Source organism: Perca flavescens, chromosome 17, assembly GCF_004354835.1.
Source record: "Perca flavescens isolate YP-PL-M2 chromosome 17, PFLA_1.0, whole genome shotgun sequence".
In the NCBI taxonomy this organism is placed as follows: domain Eukaryota; kingdom Metazoa; phylum Chordata; class Actinopteri; order Perciformes; family Percidae; genus Perca; species Perca flavescens.
Window position 1 is genome coordinate 22015895 of NC_041347.1, and position 23937 is coordinate 22039831.

The window sequence follows — 23937 nt, forward strand, 5'->3', positions numbered from 1 at the left end:
ATGGATACGCTAGTTATGCTGAACGTTACACTTAACCTCAACTCAGATCACAGATAGTGATCAGAGCCAAGCCCTTTACATAGATTTTCCAGGAGAGCAGTGTATAGTGAGTATACTTGGCTGCTATCGTCCTGCTATCGGGTTGGGGCTCAGCTTTGAGAAGGATTTATAGAGGAGAAATCGGTGGGGGTGAGCTTCTCATCCCCAGCTCCCACTCAGCTGACTGCAGTGGGGCGTGACTGCTGAGGGGTGAGAGGTAGGAGGACAGAGGGTGTCCCTAATACCAAAGGAAAAGCTCCTAATCCTCTGTTAAAGTGTCCCCATTGGCTGTTTGGGGTGCGGGGGGGTCCACTCGCCCCAAAATAGCGTCTGGTGTTATTGTTCTTCTCTGTCGTTACTGGATTCGTTAACCCCGCTTATAGTCGCACGCATTTCTACGGTTAGCTCCCATGCATTGAGATCCCTGTGGTTGATTTGATGCAACCAGGTAGCAAGCAAGCCCAGCCTGGAAATACACTCACAAAACACACACACTAATGCTGGTCTTTGTTAGGAGGGGGAGGGGGGGGGAGCTGATAAGCAGGATGACAATAAAGAGCTGCTGGTAGAGATTGAGGGAGGAAGGGAGAGTGAACCAGAGAGAATGAGTGGGAGGGAGAGTGGGTGGGATAACAAGAGAGATGGGGGGGGGTTGACATATCACAGTCGAGTCACTTTAGCTAAAGTATTTGTTTCAGCTGCTATTTTCAGTTTGACCCCTCTCCCTGCTCGCCTCCCCAACCTTGGATATCAAGATCTCATTGAAACCCCCCACCACCACCATCCCCTTCAGAGTAAATGAAGGTGAGGAAGAAAAGGAAGGAGGCAGAGAGGGAGGGAGAAGCCTCAGCTATTATGGTAAGTCAGGGTGCTCCTCCTGCACCCTCCCCGCTTGAAGGTGCTTTCTGGGGCAGGGGCCAGCTTCTGCGAGGCGGCAGGGATTTACCCTTGTTGACATGTATTTTTTTTTAAAAGACAGATAGAGAGAGGACAGGGAGGGAGAGAAGTAGCAGAGGGGAATTGTTGTGTGTCCTTTCTGCGGCGTGAAAGGCGCTCAACGCTTTGTTTACTCATCACTGAAGAGATAAAACCCCTCTTTACTTTCCTCTCCACTCGGCATCCTTCCCCCCCCTCCTACTCACTACTACTTCCAGTGCTCACATTTGTTGGTGCTCTCTGTTGCTTTGATTTTTTTTTTTTTACCTGAGCCAGTGGCACCTTGCTCTTTCCTCTGAGTGGTATGGATGCCCGTGAGGTTAAGATAAGGACAGAACTGATTGACTTACTGAGTAGATGACTGGTTGGCTGTTTGGCTGCTTGGCTTCTCGGCCACTCTGAGCTCAGGTTTCACTCCTCTTCATACAGCAGAGAGAAAGAAAGAGGGAGAGAAAGTGAACATGGCTGTGGAAGAGGGTGTTGTCTTTCTAACACAAGTGAGTAGTGGATTTATTCATACATTTGTAACAGTGTTTTTTTTTTTAATTCTTGGATCAAAAAACGTAGATTTGTGTTGTGATTTGGTATTATCTTGAAAACAATGTAAGAGAGGTTACTGACTGTCTCAGAGGTTGATGTTGTGAGTTCAGTGGTGCACCAAAACCGCTTGAATGACCTAGTCCTGTATTATTCAATATGACTGCATGGTGTTTGGGTGTGTTTGAACATGGGGAGCTGATCTGCTACAGTCAGATGTAAAGTGTATGTTTGTTTGCAGGGTAATAACATGCAGGAGTTTTTCAGCAGACATCAGGGAGTTTGGAGCCTCAAAAGTTAATTGCCGATGCACCTGCATGTTCATGCTGTATGAAATAGAGTGTTTGTGTAATTTATTGAGCAAGTTGGAGACTTTTTCTTTTTAAAGGAATAGTTTGACACTTTCTTAGACACAGATTTAATAAACAAAGTGTTAATTAGTGAGCATTTTTTTCTCTTTTGGACAGAGCTAGGCTAGCTGTTTCCATGTTTCCGGCATTTATGCTAAGCTAAGCTAACCGTGCCCTGCGTCCAGCTTCATATTTAGCATACAAACATGAGACTGGTATCAATGTTTTCATTAAACTGCCAGCAAGACAGAAAATAATTGTTTTTCCCAAATATATTCCTTTTAATATGGAATAAAAGCATGTGGTGTGGTGTGCAGGGCTTGTTTGTAGTGCTTTGAGGATTTCCCTCACCAGTATCTTAAAGCAGCTTCATTCATTTACTCTCTCACAGTCATTTCTCCTAGTGGCCATTAGAGGGCATGACACATTCAACCACTTTTTTCCTCTTTGCGGTGCTCCTGGTGCTTTCCATCAGCAACACTACTAAAATAGAGGAATGTTTTAGAGTGATGTTGACAGACATTGGTGCACTTTACATGAAACATCTTGTACATTTTAAATCTGAGGAGGTTCTTAAATCTCAAGACTCCTGTTATAGATTACCATTCATTGTGTTGCCAATAATGTGCTTTGCATCCATACCTCTTAAAGCCGTAATAATGATTTTCTGGTGACAGTGAAATGGGGGCATCAATTCATCAATAGCGTTGCTATATATTAAGCCTTGAGAGACAGAGAGCAATCAGGATACTATGAGTAACTAAGCAGGAAAGAGGGGTTTAAGAAGTTTGACAGTTAAGAGATGAGAGAAATAGATGTGGAGGTTGGCGGGGTGAGGTTCTTTGGCACTGGTGGGTGTTGTGGCCAGCCACTGGAAGCCCCTGGCTTTGTGCGAGTAGAGCTGTGGAGCTCTGTGTGTTTTGTACTGTCAGGAGAGAAGGGGATAAAGTGAAACAATACAGACTCTGCTGGTCTGGCTCCCCTCTTCTAAGCTTGCTCAGTTCACCCAGAGCCTACAGCAATGGCATCAACATGCCCTGTGTTGTCTGTGTTTGTGTGTACATATTTTTCCTGCATGTGTTTTAAGTGAACACTGTCCTAAAGTGTGTGCAGACATGTATGTGTTGATGCATCCCTTCAAATGTGTGCCGTGCAAAATGCTTTTGAAAAATGCTCAAGTGCCAAACTGACATAATCGCAGTCTGGCGGCCCGGAGATATCAGTCTTTATACATCTAAACGGCCGCTATCCATCTAGACTATCAGTGTGTTGATGTCATGAGGAGAAGTGCCAAGTACAGATTCAGCAGGAATAAAAACAAACACTTTGCAGCGTAATGAATCTCCATGCCTAGAATAAAGGAACAATGTGAACCACCCAAAAACCTGACTGCTCTGCTTCTATTGGAGATCATAACAGATACGGTGTCTCAATTCCATACTACATACTACTTGTATTACTATAAGTACTATGTATTATATTGCATTTTGCAGTTAGTATACAAGAAACCGATATTCACTACGTGTAACGTTGGACATCAAACTGCAACTTTGGAATGCTACTGCCAATTAACCTTTGAAAAAGAGAAAGCAAATTAAATAATTACTTTTATTTGTAATTTTTGCTTTTTATTCTAATATTTTGCAGCTGCAGGTATCTCCTCTATTTTCTTTGTCTAAGTCATTGTGGGATGATAGCGTTCATCAACAGCTACCTCATAAATCATGTGTGTGTTGTTTTATAGGGGTGATAACTTTTAATTATCAATCGGTATCTGCCTCACAAATATCGGTAGGGCTATAAGACAGGGTTTGCAGATTGGGCTTAAATGGGATGTTTATCTTTAAAGATTTTGATTGAAATGTCTGACTCTTAAAAATAAGAACTAGATGTGCAGTAATCTGATCAAACCTACATATTACATCCCTTCAACAGGCAATACTAAAATTCTCCTCTCCCTTTTAAAGAGCATCTGCAGACACCAGTCAGTGACCAGAGGGCATTTTTAATTATAACTGAGATGGTTAATTGGAATTTACAGCGACTTACCCAGAAATTAGCTGCATTTTTGACTTTGTACTACTGTAATTGGGAATGCTAAATATACAGCTTTTCCAGTTATTACATGTGTGTCAGATTCCTCTCTCTCTCTCTCTCTCTCTCTCTCTCTCTCTCTCTCTCTCTCTCTCTCTCTCTCTCTCTCTCTCTCTCTCATCCTTTCCCTTCTATCTAACATTAGATTAATGCTTTCCTTCAGGCTTAACCTAGTCTTTAATGGCCCCATTTTATTTGAACCTTTTGATCTTTGAAGGCTTAATGATATTTCTTTTACTAATCTCTTGCCCCGTCCTGTGTAATACTTCATTCACAAAGTCTTCAAGATCCCTCATGTTGGACATAGATGGGATGTGGATGGAGGGTTGGACATGTTGGTCACTGGTTTTCACTGAAGGCATTAAGGGATAAACTGACAAGAGCAATGAATAGTGCTTTATGGATGAAGACTACTTAATCTGTTGGCACATGCAGAAGGGAAAGCAAAGAGCACTGCTTGATATTGATAATCCGACGGCCCGCCTGCAGGCCCGGCTGACTTTCTGTTTCTTAGAGGCTGTAGCAGGCTCTGATTTGTATCATATGAAGCTAGACAATCTAAAGAATCCAATGGTACCAACCACACCATGCTAGGTTGTCAGAAAGGTGGCTAAATAATGCTCCAAAGTTAGGCAAAATTAGGCAAAATTCCCTTGACCTCTCTCAAGATATTTTCTATGGGTACCCACGAGTCTCCCCTTTACAGATATGCCCACTCTTTGATAATTCCATGCAGTTAACCATGCAGTTTTTTTTTCCAGCCTATTCTAAAATGTTATACTGGGGTCTTGGAATTGCATAAATTAGGTATTTCTGGGAAGATGTGACTCTTCTGGATTCATGAGAGCAATTGTATTCCTGTGTGATAATGTTACTCCCCATAGCAGCCTTTCAATTTGGTGAGACTATTTTCTGAAACTTGTGTCACTGTATAAAATGACCTGTTGTGACCTCAAGGATAGTCACAGCCTCATGGAACTTTACATCCACAAACTAGAGACCTCTGGCATACAGTTGATATGTATAACGTAGTTATATTCACAATAAGGGGGTTTCTGAGCAGGTCCAGAACAGAGGTGCTCGCCATCCAATCGCCGAAAAATGCAATTCTTGCAGAAATCCCACATGATACCAAATCAGAGCATGGCTTTCTCTGTGGTGTTCCTCAATGTCTTTTTGTCTTAATAGGGTATTTTGGAGGAATTTCTGACCATTTGTATCAATTCTCAAGAGGTAGAAACATTTTAAAAATGTGCACCAAATCTGTGGAACAATATTATTTACCCAAAAAACTGCTGAAACAACTTGTGAGACTTAAGTGAGCATAATAATGGCCATCATAAACTCATGTCATAATGTACTAAGCCCTTATACCCTTATACCCTTCTTTTATACACAATTTATTTTTCCGTCAGGAACACTTTCGTCATAGATTTAACCAGGTATTGTAACAAACGGAAATACAGTTATACTTGGCGCTGATGGCAGCGTCAGTGTAGCAGGGACCAGTGAGGAGGGAGGCCTATTTAAAAGGAGCACCTTGATGTGAGAATGGCTGTGATTGGTGTGTGTCTGATAGGAATGATAATTCATCAGCGGGCGTATGACGTGTTTCCATGTCAGAGGTTTTAGGGTGTCAAGCATTTGGTGACACTCAACAAAGCCTGAGAGTCATAGGTCACACAGGCGTGCTATACACTGCATGGCACACACATGACGGTTATGTAAGAAACAGGACAACTGTTGGGATGTGTACCAGCATGTAAACACATACACACACACACACACACACACACACACACACACACACACACACACACACACACACACACACACACGTGGAGAGACTTTGACTGAATCATTGATGATGAAGCTAGGACTGATGGTGATATTCTGAGTGAATATGAATATTATCTTGAAGTTTAAGTTGTGCATTAACTGGCTTTCAATCATTTAAAGTATTGCAGAAAGTCAAGTAAACCTATTTATAGTGCACTTTTATAAACAATAAGGGTGACTTGAGTGCTCTACCAGAGGTTAAAAATACAATAAGATAAATACAAGAAAACAATAGTAAAGAAATCAATAGCTAAAAATGAAAAAGTAAGAAAGAAATCCAGCACGACTGTTGGAGTTCTGCTGAATCTTGTAAATCGTATAAGTACAATGGAAATTCATGTGAGAGTAAATATAGCAATCATAAAATTGTACTTTAAATAGATCTTTATTTTATATCTTTATAAACATTTAATATATATGTGTGTGTATATATATATATATATATATATATATATATATATATATATATATATATATATATATTTATTGGAACACTTTTTCTTTATGTTCTCTTAAAACTTCTTTAAAAAACTGCCCTGGCAAATAGTTTTAGTTTAACAGCAGAAGAAGAAGATGGAGAAGAACTGCAAGGAGAAGAAGAAAGAAAAGAGGTTGTAAAATGTATACGTTAATGTAAACATTTAAAGAGAGAGTGTATGAAGTATCTTTCAAGGGGATGACCACCATGACCTTGCTCAGTGTATATTCCCTTCTTGCTGGCATGTTTTCTCATCACAAAGACATTGTTTTCATTCCTGCAGGGCAGCACTTGTAAACAATAGTCACTATGAATCATATCGACAGCATATGATATGTAGACATAACGTAGAAGTATAGTAGAATAAGTGCAGGGAGTTGACTTCAGTGACAGTGTTGAGATGGGACACTGTGATGACAGAGAGCTGGTGGAGAGTGCCTGCTGGCTGGGTTTAGACTGGATGGGAGCCAAAGTGTTTCTAACAGGTCATCATGAAGGACACTGGTTCTTGGTGTCCATCAGTGTTTCCTCTATGTTGATTTTATAGTGGCAGCCCACCGTGGCAAAATTTCTGCCATCACGGTAGAAAACCACCAGAAATAGGGCTGTACAAAAAATGTAGTCGCGGTTGCCTTTTAGTAGAACTATTCAGAGGTTATTGGTTCCGTCCAGTTTAACTCCACATACTGTTGTGTTGATGTAGTTTATTGTCAAAATGTTCACTTTCTTCCGTGTCAACTATTAAATGAACAGCTCCACTAAATACGTCAACACGGTGGGTCTGTGTGGACCTGTTGTAGATGTTAAATGCCCTATAGTTCCTCAAAAAATACAGTTCAATCACAACTGAAAATATGCCCCATTGTGTGTGAATAGAGGTGAATAAATATATTAGTTTGTGTAGCAGTTCCGTTTCGTACGTAAAACATTTGAAATATAGTGATATAGTGGTCTGTTGAATTATAATATAGAATCAAATCATATTTAGATGATATTCAATTAAGTCATATTTAGATAATGATGAATTGCAAGCTTGTTTTGTAAATCTTGTTGGTTTGCCGTTCATTGCTGTGGAAATGTCAGTCCTTTCTCATGGTTGGCATCCAGAATAATAGAAACCAAACACAATCTAGTACACAAGCAGAATAATCATGATGGTTCAGGCCCTGTGCCAGTGACGGTCTGTTGTATCATAACTTTTCTCAAGGCCACAAGAACAGAAATGTCATCAGTGGTTCAGTGCTATCAAAGAGTTCTCTGGTTGGGGGTATAGAAAAAAGAAGCAATTTCTAGATGTGGGCTGATATGAGCTTTAGCTTAATGGTTTCTTGTATTCAGGGAAATACTTGGTTTCCAGTGAACGCTGCTTTATCTGCTATTATTTAGTTTGTGCATGAGCACACATAGACACAAATATTTTCCGCTCACAGTTTTATATAGCTTATCGCTTGAACAATCTGATGCTGTATGTTTTGTTCACTCACATTTTGGCTTTGGATCAGAGCCTTCTATGTTCGTCACAGTTATTTTTGGAAAAGCACGGCGGAGGGGGAGGCGGAGAGTACAATGTTGGATAACCGCTTGTACCGTTTGGCCCTGCTGAGTTTATCCTAAGTGTCACTGGACGCAAGGCTAAATTTAGCAGGTCTGGGCTTTTGATAATTCAGGGGAATTTGGTTTTTGAGCCTCTATTATGAAGCGGCGTATCACAGCTTCTCTCCCTACTGCTCTCAGCAGCTCCAGTGCTGAGTTTTACTAAATGCTCTTTGCAAGTCTGCTTCGAAGAAGACAAAATGTGCAGAGTTTGCTGTGTGTCATTTTATGTCAAACCAAATGTCCTAGGAGCTAACATGAACACAGAAAAGGAACAAAACCTCCCTCTCTTCTTCTCTCTCTTGAGCTTTCTCCATCTCTTTGTCTACTCTCATCCTTCTTTCGATCTCTCCCCCCTTCTTTTCTCCTCCTCGCTCTCTCACATAAACACACACACACACGCACACCACTTTTGTTATAGGGGCAAAAACATGCCTGCCTCATCATTTTATTTTGGTGTGCAAAGCCCTATTTCTGTAGTGAAATAAAGGACAGCCAAGCAGTTTAGAGAATGCGCTGCTTCTGGTAGCACAGCAACATACAGTCACAACTGCTTTACTGGTGGATTCAGAAGAGATCTCTGTGGAAGAGAGGAGGTCTCTGGCAGCTGTGAGGACAACCACTGAACTTCTTACCTTTGGGAATTGGAGATATTTGGATTTAACAAAGCTGAAATAACAGTCCAATGGGATCTGACGGAGGACTTGGCTGTGGCTCTGTTGGCTTTCTAATGGATTTACTTCTTGAGATGTTTGCGTTTATAGCTTTGTCTTGCTTTTAGACACCAGTGGACTTTACTACATTGTTTTGGGACGATGGACCTACTGTGTGTGTGGATATTGGCTTTGTTCTTTCCCATGTTAAGATATTCTGTGGATGTCTGAGACATTATGACAGAGTTCTACCTGGTACAGTACTATTTTGGCATTTGTATGTGCTTTTCTTCTCCTGTGTCCCTGATTGTAACAGTTTGATGCAGATAAGCATGTTGTCAGACAGAGTCAGACTTGATATACTCACCTCCTTACTCTTTCTTTCTCTCTTGTCTGCCTCTCTTGTCTGTTTCTCCTCTCCAGTCTGACAGCAATGCCAGTTATCTGCGTGCTGCCCGGGCAGGGAACCTTGAAAAGGTCCTTGATTACCTCAAGTCTGGGGTTGAGATTAACATTTGCAATCAGGTATGTTTTCTGAAACTCTTATTAAGAAACTAAAATGTTCTTGCAAGTGTCTGTCCTCCTTTGGGTTGAAGAAGAATACTAAGTTATTCTTTTCTACACACAAAAACATGCTGTCACCATACTGCTACATCAGCTGGATTTCAAATTCAGGGCTCAAGGGCTCAACTGAGCAAGCATGATCATCCTCCAAATGAAATATTTTATGATTTTTAACCCATCCTTTAAGCACAATTAAATATTATCTCATGGTTTATCTCCTACAGCATGAGCTACACAGACTCCACTAACTATGTTTCTTTCTTAGAATGGTCTGAACGCTCTCCATCTAGCCTCTAAGGAGGGGCATGTAGAGGTTGTTGCTGAGCTGCTGAAGCTTGAAGCCGCTGTGGATGCAGCCACAAAGGTAAGGCCAAGCCTGTCAACTATTGCAGCTCAGCTGATGTTACAATGGACTATATATGGATCCAGCACAAAACATGACTGCACTTTAAGATAAAACAGGATGCAGCTACAGTACTACTGCTGTAAGTGTGCAGCCTTCGTTTGGGGTTTTTATGGATCAATATTTAATGATACCTGTGGGGAATGCTCCTGGAAAAAGTGAAAGAATTAAGCAAGAAAAAAACAAAAGTCAAATGAAGCAAAAGGAGTTTAGTATAATTTCAACAGTATAATGAATTAATTTGAAATATATGTAATAAAGAACAAGGTGGGCAAAAGCATCAGAAGTGTTATAGTTTATGAACTGTACAATATGATATAATTTAGTATTATTCATCAGGGAGTCTCTTCCTTTGAAGCATCTTTACTCTGATGCTAAAAGGAGTTGAGAGGGGAAGCCAATGAAAACATTATTCAGATTTGAGCCCAGAAGGCTTTCCCTCCCATTTAGTCGTCTGGTTCAGCCTCTATGCCACAGGCCACATGCCTAGTGCTGACATAAACAGAGGACACAATGAAATATTCAAGATCAAGGAGAAAATCTCCCCAATTAAAGCCTCTCTCTGTTGTGACCCTGAGGATACTGAGGGATTAGCTTGAGATCTTGGGAATCCACTGTCTGCACCCTAACGCCTATCAGTTTCTACTTTATGCAGCCAATGGAGACAATCAGGGAGGCAGTGCTACCATGGATACCTAGATTTAGTAACACAGTGTTTCATTTAGGTTGTGTTGGTGTTTAATGCAAAATGTAATTGTATATCCGCCCGTCTAATTTGTGCTAGTTGTGCTGCTCTTGTTGTGGGAGAATTAATTAATTAAACTAGAGGCCTTGTCTGCGGTTCATTAGCCCCTTAGCAGGACTGTAACAAATGGTACTCTCTTGAAGCCTACAATGTTGAGACTGCCAGAGTGCAACCCAGTCCATGGTGCAACCCAGTCTGCTAGAAATTATTTTTTATTTACAACTAATTTGTTTTGCCAAATACATTTAAGGGAAATGTAATTTTTGCCTGGATTATGTTCAGTGGCAATGTTTTTTCCCATGGAAGGCAGTGCTATGGTTTTTGTACAGCACACAAGTCATAGAGAGGTGTTCAGAGTCAAAGTCACTGTTGACTTTTTCACTGTTAAACCAGTTTGGGCTGAAAACTACTAGTTTTAAAATGAGAAAAAGCTTTGGGTGTGGAAATAGAAAGAGGTGAGACCTCTGTAGCCCGCTCCTCATCTCTGCTTGAGGCTACATTAGATGCATAACACAACTGGACACAACTCTGACCAAACTGTTGGCGGTCTAGTTGCATTGTGGGTAATTTAGGCAGCAGTTTTTGAAATTAAAAATTAAGTTGTGGATTAAATCTGTGGAGTAGTCTTTTACTCAAGTGCTGTATACTGCTGTTCAAAAATAACATTAAAGTTGATTCAACACCGCTTTCAACTAAAGCTTATATTATGTTAATGATGGAATTGTGTTCAACATGTAGAAGCATTTACATTTCTATAAACATATTTCTTTTTCCAAAGAAAAGGGAACAAACCAATATTAAGTATCTATAATAGAATATAATCAGTGAGATAGCCTGTCAACCATAATAAATTAGCCGTGTTTCCATTAAGGTTTCAGATTATAAACTAATAGTATAATTGGTCGTACTGTTTTGTATTTGAAAAAGCCTTTAGGCTCAGTAAAGCAAACATGCTCTTGTCTTCAGCTACATTATATACCAACCAGTCTTTTATGTCTCTAGTAATCTGCTTGTGCCTCAGCAGACATGGCTATCTGATTCCCTTGCTACAGTATACAGTATATGTGACAGATGATCACTATTGTGCAACAGCCGCAAATAACAGGGCCCCGTATCACGCGGCCAGGAGAAAGGCTGGGGGTCGACTCTGCCTTCACAAGGACCTGTACCAGTTCATAAACCGCCTCCTGTAGTTTTATTTATGGCTCAGCAGGAGCTCATTTATGTGTGGGACGTGGAGCATCGGAAGTGACACAATGTTGGCAGTGTAGGCAGGGGGATGCCAGAGCTGGAATGCCAGTGGTACAAAAGTGTGGTTGGCGTGAGGGGATTCACTGGTGCACATGGATACTGACATGGATATATACAGACACACACAAGCAGTACGGTGGGACAGGTGGGGCCGAGCTTAACACACATTCCTGTGGTTGTTCCATGTAATCTAGAAAGGAAACACTGCTCTGCACATAGCCTCGCTGGCTGGCCAAACGGAAGTCGTTAAAGAGCTGGTCACAAATGGAGCCAATGTCAATGCACAGTCTCAGGTGGGATATGCTAACACACACACACACACACACACACACACACACACACACACAGTCAAAATAATAGTAAGGTCCTGTTGGTCTACATTTAGAGCCTGAAACAACCTAAATGTAATTACTACTATGTGTTTGGATGATACTGTATCATGAAGTCAGTGACACTGAGGGGAATCACTCAGTGGAAAGATCCTCACTGACAGAATCTGGCATTGAGCCAACTAGGCCTCTCCAGGAAAACTGATTTCCTTGCATTTTACATTTACAGTAAGTCTATCAGATCAAGGTGAGAAAGATTTCAAGCACCCTCTTTCTCCCTGGTCTTATAAAATGTATGTACCAGCAGCACAAAAGCCTTACATACTTCCTGAACATTTTGTTTTGTCAATGAGATCCTTTTGTTTGGGTATCTATAACTCTCAAGATTGTCAATCACATTTATATAATTTGATGAAGTGTCATAATTTAAAGCATATTTGGGACATTTTATATAACATTCATTGTATTTGTATGATGCGGTTTATATGCAAAATAAAGAAAATAAGTCTGCCGTGCACTATATGCAAAATAAAGAAAATATATATATTTATATATTAAACACACCCCAAACCACATCTAAACGAACTGACAATAAGGAAACATCTATCCATTTGTAGCATAAGTGGCAACAAAGTTAAATTTAGGCCTGTTTGTAAATGTGCATGTGTGTTTTGGTCCATGTTGTGTGTAGAATGGCTTCACTCCTCTGTACATGGCCGCCCAGGAGAATCACCTGGAGGTGGTACGGTTCCTTCTGGAGCACAGCGCCAGCCAGAGTATGGCCACTGAGGTACTGTACATGTGTTTGTGTGTGTGTGTGTGTGTGTGTGTGTGTGTGTGTGTGTGTGTGTGTGTGTGTGTGTGTGTGTGTGTGTGTGTGTGTGTGTGTATGCCAGTCCTGTGTCTACCTCTCTACAGTCATACCGTTACAGTATGTCTCCATGCATTTTCTCTGCCACGGTCTTGTATGGTCTTCACATCTCTTGTACTAACCACCTTCATCTCCTCTCCTCCTCTGTTTCCTCCCCCCTTCTTTTATCATCCCGACCTCACTCACTCTGCATCTGCCTGTGTCTCCGTCTGTTTCTTCGTCTCTCTGTCCTCTCTTTACTTTCCTGTCTCTGTGTCCTTTCTGTCTCACATTCTCACTCTGTTTACCTCTCTGTCTTTCCACCATCCTCCTCTTCCCCTTCTCCCTCCTTCCTCATCTCCTCACGAGGGACTAGGCAGAGCTTCATTGATTGGTAGTGTATGGTGGTGGAGGCAGAGTAACCTTGAGTGGGTCACAGATGAGGTCCGCTCCGCTCGCTGCCTCTCGTCCACTGCTGCTGCTGCTCTTACTGCTCTGATTTACGTTGCTCAGCCTGTGGAACCCATACACACACATACTTACCAGTCACCACACGTACACACACACAAGCATGTGCACATACAGAGATAAATAGCTGATGGGGCTAATGGAATGCCCAAGCCTGTCTGCAGTCCACTGGCTTACATCTATGGGCTACATGGTTGAACATGGGATGCCCATCAGGACAGGCACACACACGCACCACATGGAATATGGTTTGCACATGTGCACACACAAGGATCTGCACAGCGATCTTGTGAACATGATATGTAAATGCAGGCACATATGGACGTACACAAACACACACACATTGAAATATGCAGAAACGCACTGTTGTGGCAGGGAGCTTTCAGCTGAATTATGCATCATAAGAGTAATGTGTGTAGGAGATAGGCATGAGCCTTTTCCACCCCCTCATCTCAATATGTAACTTACATCAGTGTCCTATATGGTGGCGAGGCTTGAGAATATACAGAAAGTGTACAATTATCACTACAATACATTTTGACAAGTTATGATTTACCGTCCTAAATGCTCCAAGCAGGTCAGACAGTATAAAGCTTGAACTTCCAAATTTTCTATTTTCAGCTCAGAGCTCCCAAAGAACCATGTGAAACTTAAACAAGAGATAAGATTGTGGAAACATAATTATAAAAATGTAACCTCCAAGTACACGCATAAGGTAATCTCTAGCTTGTTTCAGGAAATATGATCACGCTAAAACAAAATGGGTGAAGTTTGCAGGAGTTTGACTTCATGGATTATGAAACATATTACCGTTGCCCTCATGTTTCCCATCACTTTAGATTTTTAAGTGACATTTTGTTAACATTTGTTAACATGCATAAACAAATCAAGTTTATCTAGTTCTCAAACTAAAGTACCATGTGGACACTATAAAAGCAGATTTTTCTTTTTCATTAATATCACCTGCATTCTACCTTCCTTTTTTAAACTTCAATAGGACTCAGGGGTCTTGCATTGCTTTCCTCTCTGCCTGCAGCACAATATTAATTCAGCTAAATGTAATAAGGGAGCCCCATCTCTCCATAGCTCTGCTCCTAACCTGCTCATATCATGCATCCAGTCACACCTACCATCTGAAATCAGCTTTGTCACCAGTAATGCATTAATGCACCCCTCCAGACCTCAGTGACACCTCCTTTCTCCTCATACGCAGGATGGCTTCACTCCTCTTGCGGTGGCCCTCCAGCAGGGCCATGACCAGGTGGTCTCCCTGCTACTGGAAAACGATACAAAGGGCAAGGTACGCTTACCTGCCCTGCACATCGCTGCCCGCAAGGATGACACCAAGGCCGCGGCCCTGCTCCTGCAGAACGACCACAATGCAGACGTTGAGTCCAAGGTGAGTGACGACGCTGATGCAGCCAGAATCAGGTGCTGCATCTTCAGTTGGCTGCTTTGTGTTTTTTTTTAACTCCTTGATTCTTTTATTGTTTAATTGTTTCTTTGATTATTGATACCTTTGGTTTTCTATATCAGAGTTCTCTTTTTGCTCCTTTTTCTCTTCTTATTTTTTCTTGGTTGAATTTGCTTTTGATGTTCTTTTTTGGCAGAAAGGGGAAAGAAGCAGACGTACATTTTTTGTATATTTAATCACATTGGACAGGACAGCACTGTATAGAGGATTTTAGTTTGAGAATATTTTTCTCAAATTTAAAATCATATCTATCTCGATCGTAACTAACAACAGAACTTTGTTGCCATATATTTCTTTGCACTGCGCTCCTTCTCCCCTCTCTCTGCTCCTCCACTTCATGTCAGTGGAGGTCCTTTTCTGTTTTTTGCTCACTAACTGCTCATTCTCTCCTCTCTTGGCTGACTTTAGATGATGGTGAATAGAACAACAGAGGTACACCTCTACTCTGTACATTACCTAGTCTCTCCATTGCAGCTCATGAAAACTCTGAAAAACCAACCAACCAAACACTTCAGTGCCCCTGACTTGATACAATAGTGTTTCTGCAGCCCTTTGTCACTTTCCCATTGTAACTCAATCTCATCTTCCTCTCCATCCCTTCATTCATGTAGTGGATATCTCTAGTCATAGATAAAGTCAGAGTAATAGCATGTTTCACTAATACTGATTTAGTACATCCTGAGGCTGGAGGCTTGGGTGTCAAGGTTTTCCTTGATTCTAATGGTTTCATGGTGTCCAAAGCTTCGGCTGTTATTTTTGGAAAATTCATTGTGACTGTTGACAAAATGTTGACCTAATGTGTCCTATCAAGAGTCCTTCCATGAAACTGATTAACATGATAACCAGTGTTAGCATGAAAAATGGTTATCATTCATTGATTCATCGAAAAGCAGCGGTTTGTCCATAACCTGCATGGCAACCAAATCCCTATAAAGCTGTAAAGAAACCCAGCCTTCAAGCAACAGGCAGCTAGTCTAATTAGGTTCCTACTACTACAACTACTACTACTATTGGTTGTAGTAGATCTGATCCTCAACCCTTGCACCTAAAGCATTTTGCATGGGACCAAAGCAACAAGCTACCTCAACACTGCTTCTATGGTAACAAGGGCCCCTTCGTCACACCAAAGTCAGGTGACCACCTCCTGTGTGTGCCTGTTTTGGTTGGCATTGTTTCTGGCTTCGGCAGGCTGGCCAGTTATCTGGTATGATTCATCCCCAATTGGTTTTGTTGATCTGAGGCTCCTGCATCGTGGTAAACAGATTGGAAGATAGTCATTACAGATTTTTCTCCACAGATTGACTATATAAAGACAGATTTGTGTGGTTAATTTTAATTTTTGGTTACCTCACTTTCCTAATATGATTTTAAGTAAAAAAAATATATTTTGAAATTATCCATATTCGTAGTGTTTTTGGTCGGGATTTTTGAGGCACCAGATATCAGCAGAGTGGATACACATGTCTGAGACACCTGCTCTCTGTTGGATTATTGGTTATTTGAAATTGGGTTTCCAATGATTAGATAGCTTAATGTGAGATTCATTCGCTCATTGGACAGATTGTTTCCAGTGTCCTTCTGTTGCTTTGACAGCTGTTGCTCACTAAGCCAGGGATTTTTGCTGGGAAATTACTTTCATTTAAGATGTTAACAAATGGACATTAGGTTCATTTGCAGGACAATTTTTACACACTCAAAGTATCAGGAGGTTGTAAATGAGATTATATAGATTACCATTAAATAACATCTGTCGAAACTGGAGTTGTATATTATCACTCAGGTTTATATAATTTAAATTTACTTTTCCCAGTGTGATGAGTTGTATTTCAATATCATGAAAGCACATAGAAGCCCATATGGTATACTGAATCTAAAACCCCTCTAGTTGTCAGCATACCATTGGCCCCATGTTTGATGCTTCGATAAAAGGACTTCCTCTGCCAATGTGAGGAAAGCCAGGTGTTAGTGTAACCGTGTGTAGTAGAGTGTGTTCTTGTCTGTACGTCAACCCTAGGCCTGTGTAAAAGCTACTATAAAGCTCCAGGTATGTACTGTACATGTGTGGCGTATTGCATAGTTTGTAATGTAATGTATGTGCTTGTCTGTTTGCATGTGTGTGTTGTACGCCTTTCTCCAATCCTCAGAGTGGTTTCACCCCCCTCCACATTGCGGCTCACTATGGCAACATTAACGTGGCCACGCTTCTGCTGAACAGAGGAGCTGCTGTGGACTTCATGGCTCGGGTGAGTTTATTCTGCCCTCTGCTGTTTGGGAGGGATATTACCCACATTCAATGTAAAACAAGAGTGGAGGTGTAGATAGTACAGTATAATGCTAAATAATGCTAAGCACAATGATCCTACACAGCTGCAAAACAGTGGTTCGGTTTAGCCTGTCAAATACAGGGGGAGATTTAGAGACATTGCTCCTTAAGAGGGAAGGGATTTTTTAATTGGACATTTTAACAAAGAAATTAGTTCAAGGATGGATGTATTGAATCAACCTCAGATTGGTTTTGGAATGACTTCAGTATTATTCATAAATGTAATGACATGGAAGATATTTGAGTATAATAAAAGAGGTTGAAAGAGTACAGAATTTGCTGCTTTGTATTAAAAAATGGAGATGATATATCTATGGTAATCTACAAGTCACTTGATTGACTAATGAACTGTATATAACCATCAGACAGCACCCTGATGAAAGCAAGATTGTTAAAAATGTTTAGTGAATAAAGCATGGGGTACCCTAGAGGAGTTGTGAAACATGTTTTTTAATTTGGATGGACTTGAAGCTCACTCACATCGGTCTGCAGCTTGCTGTTTGTGCATTCTTAAAGTTACATGCTGTAAACAATGCCAACTAGCAAGAGGCATCATTATCATTTATTTTAAGTGGGCAATGGCAAACAAATCCCCATATGTCCTTTAGATGAAGTACAAAGCAGTATAATTGTTAAACTAGCTGATATGCCTCTCAGTGTTCATAATAGGTGCATCACTTGACAAGGCTGCACTCTTACTTAAAGAAATGTTTTGACATAATAAAAAGAGTGGAATTACTATTTATTTTACTGTGATATTTACAATGTAATGCAAGAGTGGGTGCCATTGTGTGGTTTTGTTTTCACATTAGACATTAGCTAACCAACAGTGGCCTGTAATTATATCAGCTAGTGTGTGAAGGAGTGCTGGTGTTTGTGGTGCTGTTTGACACTGATTACAGGTTAGGTCTAAAGAGTCAGTGGAGATAGATTAGATAAACAAGGGATTGGGCTTGATAATAAAAGACTATGCACCCATAATAAGGAGAGTGCAGGGTTTATATTATAACTAGAAATAAGAGCATATTTACAATCTACAAGATTACATGTTATATATTTAATGAATTAATTAAATTAAATTAATTATAATTGTAGACTTTTTTTAATTCCAGTTCATCATTTAGTATAATTAACTAACAATTGCATCTAATTTGACAGCTGAATCATGACACCAGTGTCCTCTTTGTTGTTTAGAATGACATCACACCGCTTCATGTGGCTTCAAAAAGGGGCAACAGCAACATGGTCAAGTTGTTGCTGGACAGAGGGTCCAAAATTGATGCAAAGACCAAGGTGAGACCCAATTCTCCACCCAAAACTGTAAGCACATGAGGCTGATTGATATAGTTTGTTGGATAACGATAGACCTAATTTTCCATCCTGGTTGCATTGGTTTCTGTAAAAAAAAGCTAAAGTTTATCAGGCAGACCTTTCCATCTTCCACACACATATGCCTATTTCTCAGTATGCATAGGTGTCCTGATCACTGGTCTCATATGCCAGACCCTCCTCCACAGCACTGCAGAGGACGGTCTGGCAATTCCACACAGCATTCCGGGATGGGACAAAAATGTGCTCTTGTTTATTGGCATTTCTTTAAACCAATCACAATCGTCTTGGGCGGCGCTACTCACCGTACGGAGCAAAATAGCCTCGGGAAGGAACTTGTTTTGGTGGAACATGTGTACCTTCAAAGGATGTTTTAGTCGTGCAACAGAAAATGCAGATTGGACAGATAGTCTAGCTAGCTTCCTGGATTTACCCTGCAGAGATCTGAGAAAAGGTTAACCATTGTCCAAGTGTGAATTTCCCCATCGTGGGATTAATAAAGGATTTTGAATCTTGAATCTTGAAAATGTTAGAGGCTGAAGAGTTGCAAATGTCTGCATGCTCTCTCTCTTCAAGCAGACAAGTTTACATACCAACAGATTATTATGAAATCATGCAGGCTAAACACAATCTGTCCAGAGTTTAAATTTCCAACACAAAGAAAGCCCAAGGTAACGGGTATCCGCACTAAATGAGTGAAATCTGATCTATCTGATCACTTAAATGTAAAGTTTGTGGTGGAAAAAACTCATACAGTAGGTCTGTTGTGTTTGTTTCTTCATCTGGATTTGACCTTTTTCATCTTTTCAGTGTCAGTAGCTCTACTTTGTTAGAGTTATAAAAAAGAAAAACTTAACAATTGTGGAACCAAACTTAATTTTAAATATGGAACCTTATGGAAGTCTTAAAATGAAAAGTTTTTATAAACCATGTCAAATATGCAAAGTATGTTCTTTACTCATTTTGCTGAGAACTATATATAGTTTTAAACAAATTGTAGAAAAGACAGGGATGAGGATTTTTTTGTGTCTCCTGTCATTTATCAACACCTTTGCTGTCTTTCTTCTTTTTTAGGATGGTCTGACACCTCTTCACTGTGGGGCGAGAAGCGGTCATGAGCAGGTGGTAGAAATCCTACTAGACCGAGGAGCTCCTTTCCTGTCCAAGACCAAGGTAGCTACTGGGACGATCAATTCAGGAGACGCTGCTTAGCTCAGAATAGGAAAGGTCACATACATTGTCTTTCACTGACTGTTATAGAATACAATAGAATAGATCACATTTCACTTGAAATAGAGTAGACATTGTTTATAACATTGTAATACATACATTTTTGTATTAACTAGCTATCCTAAGCACATAGAGCGATTTGAAATCTGTTAACTAATCAGATAGCAGGTCTGCTGTTGTTGCTGTAGTGTTGTCGCACTGTCTCCATAACGTGTGTGCGACCTCTCCAGAAAACAGCCTGTCTCCGCTGCGTAGCCCTACAGTTTGACCGCGCTGGACGATCAGTGTAACAAAATAGACATTGTTGTAATGTCCTCGTTATAACAATGCTTCCGTAACCTTCTCAGCAACTTCCTTCACAGTCTTTCTGTGCAGCGCATGGCCACGCCCTAACTTACTGTGTCCATCTGTCCATCTGTCTATGTGTCCGTCTGCGTGTGTGTTTGTCTCTCTTTGTCTCGCTCTCTGTCTGCCTCTCTCTTTCTCTCCCCCTCTCTCTGGCTTTCCCTCTCTCCCCCTCACTGTAGAACGGGCTATCACCGCTTCACATGGCCACCCAGGGGGACCACTTGAACTGCGTCCAGCTCCTGCTCCAGCACGACGTGCCGGTGGACGACGTCACCAACGACTACCTGACGGCGTTGCACGTTGCTGCCCACTGTGGTCACTACAAGGTGGCCAAGCTCATCGTGGACAAGAAGGCTAACCCCAACGCCAAGGCTCTGGTAGGGATAAAGGGGTGGACAGGGAGGGATGGGGCGGGGGGCTGAAAGTGAAAATTATTGGACAACAATTGGACAAAAGCATGAATATATCATATACTATTTATAACTTTATTTACCAGGAGAGCAGGTCCAGGAGTGTCCTTACCAGACAGCAGCAGCAAAAAAACATCGATCACAAATTAAATACATCAAATATAAAGAGAATAATAAAGGGTCAAAGAGTTAATCAGAATGATACTATTTAAAGGGAGATACTACAAGATGCACACTGTACACACTAGTCTAATAGTGATATTGTTAGTTGCTAATTGCCAAAAGACACTAGTTTTGTGTCAATGTTTAATGTTTCTGTTACATTCAATGTGTCCTACAAAATGTTTTGCCTTTCAAAAAGAAGGGCCCCTTCATAAAGACTAGAGGAATAATGAATGAAATTTATAGAAGAAATCTGCAAAGAAAATGCTATTTTACAAATTGCATTGTGCGGTTTTGTGTTATGGAGGAACTTGTTTCATATAGGTGGTGCAAAGTGAGCCAGCAATAGGCTGTTGCTGCACTGATGAGTTGGGGAATGAGATACTAAGGGGTACAACGTTCTCCAGAAAGTGACAAAAAAATTGATACATAAAGCAGAAGAGAAGAAAAACAGAGAACTGGGAATGATGAATTCTGAAGTGTAGATTTGAAACTGACGCTGATGGATAAAAAAGTATTTTTCTAAAAATCAGGATTTAAGGAGAAATTGCTAGATAAAAGGTTTTTTGTCACCTTTGTGGTTTGCCACTGACATTTTCTGTACCACCTCTTTACTTCCTGGCAGATCATTTGCTTCCTCTTATCAGCCAAATAATAGCAGTCACAGATCGATGTCTTACGACTGTGGAGTTCTCTTACTCTCTTACGTTGATGATACTACAGTGTGGGCTTTACACTGAGTTTTTATTTTCTTTCTGTGTGCAGAATGGTTTCACTCCGCTTCACATTGCCTGCAAGAAGAACAGAGTCAAAGTAATGGAGCTGTTGCTAAAACATGGAGCGTCTATCCAGGCTGTCACTGAGGTACTGAGCACTCTCTTCTGCTTTACTGTACCTTTTAACACTGACACCAGAAGTGGTTTCATTAAACTGCACTGACTTTTAACTATTCTGAGCTCTACCATATTATACATTGTGACTTGCTTTAATAGTGCTTGTCTTTGTTTGGACTTGTTTGTCTGCAGTCTGGCCTGACGCCTATCCATGTGGCAGCCTTCATGGGCCATGAGAACATAGTCCATGCACTGACACACCACGGAGCATCACCCAATACGACCAATGTAGTGAGTGAATAATGTATAATGCACTGGTACATCAAATACATCAAATGTCTGTTCAGTGTTTAAATCCCACATCACCATAAATGAAAAGCTCCCATTGACAACCGTTTCTGTGTGCCTTCCAGCGAGGAGAGACATCTCTCCACATGGCAGCCAGAGCAGGCCAGGCAGACGTAGTCCGATACCTGCTCAAGAACGGAGCCAAGGTGGAGACCAAGTCCAAGGTTAGAACACTGATCCCCATCATCAATCACTGCGCCTGGGAGAAGAAGAAAAAAAGGCCAAAAGTCACTTTTCCTTCCTTCTCCCCAGGATGACCAGACAGCATTGCACATCTCCAGTCGTCTGGGGAAAGTCGACATTGTCCAACAGCTGCTGCAGTGCGGCGCCTCTGCCAACGCTGCCACCACCTCAGGCTACACCCCCCTTCACCTGGCTGCTCGCGAAGGACACCAAGATGTTGCTGCCATGCTGCTGGAGAACGGAGCCTCACTCTCCTCCTCGACTAAGGTAGGTCTGATGGAGGATCTTATTTCAGTGCATGAATTCATGGAGTTGAATGTCTCTACTTCTTCCACAAACGCATATCTGAAGAACCAAGCATCACAGAACAGGCTATCTTCATTATTTCAGTACCATGTATCTCCACTAGTGGGCACCAGTTTCTAATAGTAACTTTATGTGATGTGATGCCGTCTGTTAAAACTGGTGAGAAGCCTGGCTGCTGAGTTCTGAACCAGCTGGAGGCGGGAGAGTGATTTGTAGTTGATGTCAGTTAAAAGAGAGTTGCAATAGTCTAGGGGACTCGAGGGGAGAATATGAGGGCATGGACTACTTTTTCAAGGTCGGGCTGTGACAGTTTGTTTTTGAATTTTGGAGATGGTTCTGATATGGAGGAAGCAGGACTGTGGGATGTCAAGAAAGTAATAATAGCATCCATGGTGCTTGCCTTTTGTTTATTAGTTAGAGTTTGTTGTTGCTGAATATATTCTATCGTCACAACAAAATAATTCATAGTCCCAAGTTATAAGACCGATAACCTGTGCCTATAACCAGCCTACCATTCTCAAGCACGTTGAGTTTTGTCACATAGAGGAGTCACGTGTTCACATTGTTGGCCCAGTAATTTAAGACAATACTTTTTACCTCAGGAGGGTCAATCATAGACAGATGATGTACATTTTGTGTGGTGGTAGTTTCACATATGACTAATTGCACAGATCAAGGTCAAACAGAGATTTAGAATAGACTTTATGGAATTGGTTGATGCATGTGTGTGATTGTATTTAATCCTGGGGGCTGTTTTTGAAGGTGGCCTCTGTCAGTGAAACAGATTAATGAAGGGTAAACCCCATGGTGCCAGTGTGCTCTCTCTCTCTCTCTCTCTCTCTCTCTCTCTCTCTCTCTCACACACACACACACACACACACACACACACACACACACATACGCAGCATCTTTGGAGACCTCACCTGAGTCAGCTGTTCAACGAAATGATGTCACACGAATCTGGGAACAGAGGAATTGTGGGATGGCCCATTTGACCCAAATGTGATGTTTATGAAACAAATGTATCGTTAAAGTGCCTTTAAAAGATTTTAAACTAACCTCTCTATCCAGGTCTTCTCTAAAATGACATTTTACTGTATAAACTGTATGAATACTAACCAATCACACAAATGAGGTCATGTGTTTCAGAGCGTGGAATGGGAATCTGTTAGAGTCCCACATTTCTCAGGAAAATGTGACCTAATGTCTTTAAATATCTTCACATACACAAAGGAAGGAAGCCAAGATTAACATGATCACATAATACAACAGCCATTTATAGATATGGAATACATGAGGAAATAAGGCCCATTTGCTTAGTTTCTCAGGGTATCACATACATTGTTGTTATAACTAAATTAGTCAAGGAGAAAATATTCGTTTAAAGGTCATCATCTGTTTTAATTAGGTGAATGTATTAGTTAAAAATCTATTTGAACTTAAAAACTTCACAATGTTGAACTTCTTCTACAACAGATATTTTAGTTTGACAATGCATGTGAATGATAAGGTCAGGTGTCAAATGTCTCCAAAGAGTGTTTCTCACATGGAAAAACAATACAAACTTGAATTACAAAAAAAAACATTGTAGCTAATTTTGGGATGAAACAGTCTATTTTGAATGAACTAAATGGGCCTTGAATGTGTTGAAAAACTAAATATTTGTTACAGTAAGTTCATGTTTCAGTTGTTCTGCTACAGACACGTTACATGTACAAGTCGTTTATTTCTTAAGTTTTTAAGTAGAAATGGATACTGAATGTAATCATTCAGATGAGTTATGTGAGAAACTATGTTGTTATGAAGAAACGCTTGACCCCAGGCCAGCGAGGACTGACCTAAAACAACGCAAACATTCACTT

The 23937-nt window shown here is 40.8% G+C and overlaps 1 protein-coding gene across 1 annotated transcript in view; it reads left to right on the forward strand.

Annotated features, from left to right (window-relative positions):
• ank3a (ankyrin 3a) overlaps nt 1-23937 on the forward strand; it is a 119272-nt gene that overhangs the window by 55870 nt on the left and 39465 nt on the right. The window contains exons 2-14 of the mRNA XM_028603171.1: nt 8943-9044; nt 9349-9447; nt 11677-11775; nt 12503-12601; nt 14343-14528; nt 16748-16846; nt 18121-18219; nt 19330-19428; nt 20013-20210; nt 21171-21269; nt 21431-21529; nt 21652-21750; nt 21839-22036. Coding sequence (XP_028458972.1) covers nt 8943-9044; nt 9349-9447; nt 11677-11775; nt 12503-12601; nt 14343-14528; nt 16748-16846; nt 18121-18219; nt 19330-19428; nt 20013-20210; nt 21171-21269; nt 21431-21529; nt 21652-21750; nt 21839-22036 — 1575 coding nt within the window. The remainder of the gene's footprint in view (nt 1-8942; nt 9045-9348; nt 9448-11676; nt 11776-12502; nt 12602-14342; nt 14529-16747; nt 16847-18120; nt 18220-19329; nt 19429-20012; nt 20211-21170; nt 21270-21430; nt 21530-21651; nt 21751-21838; nt 22037-23937) is intronic.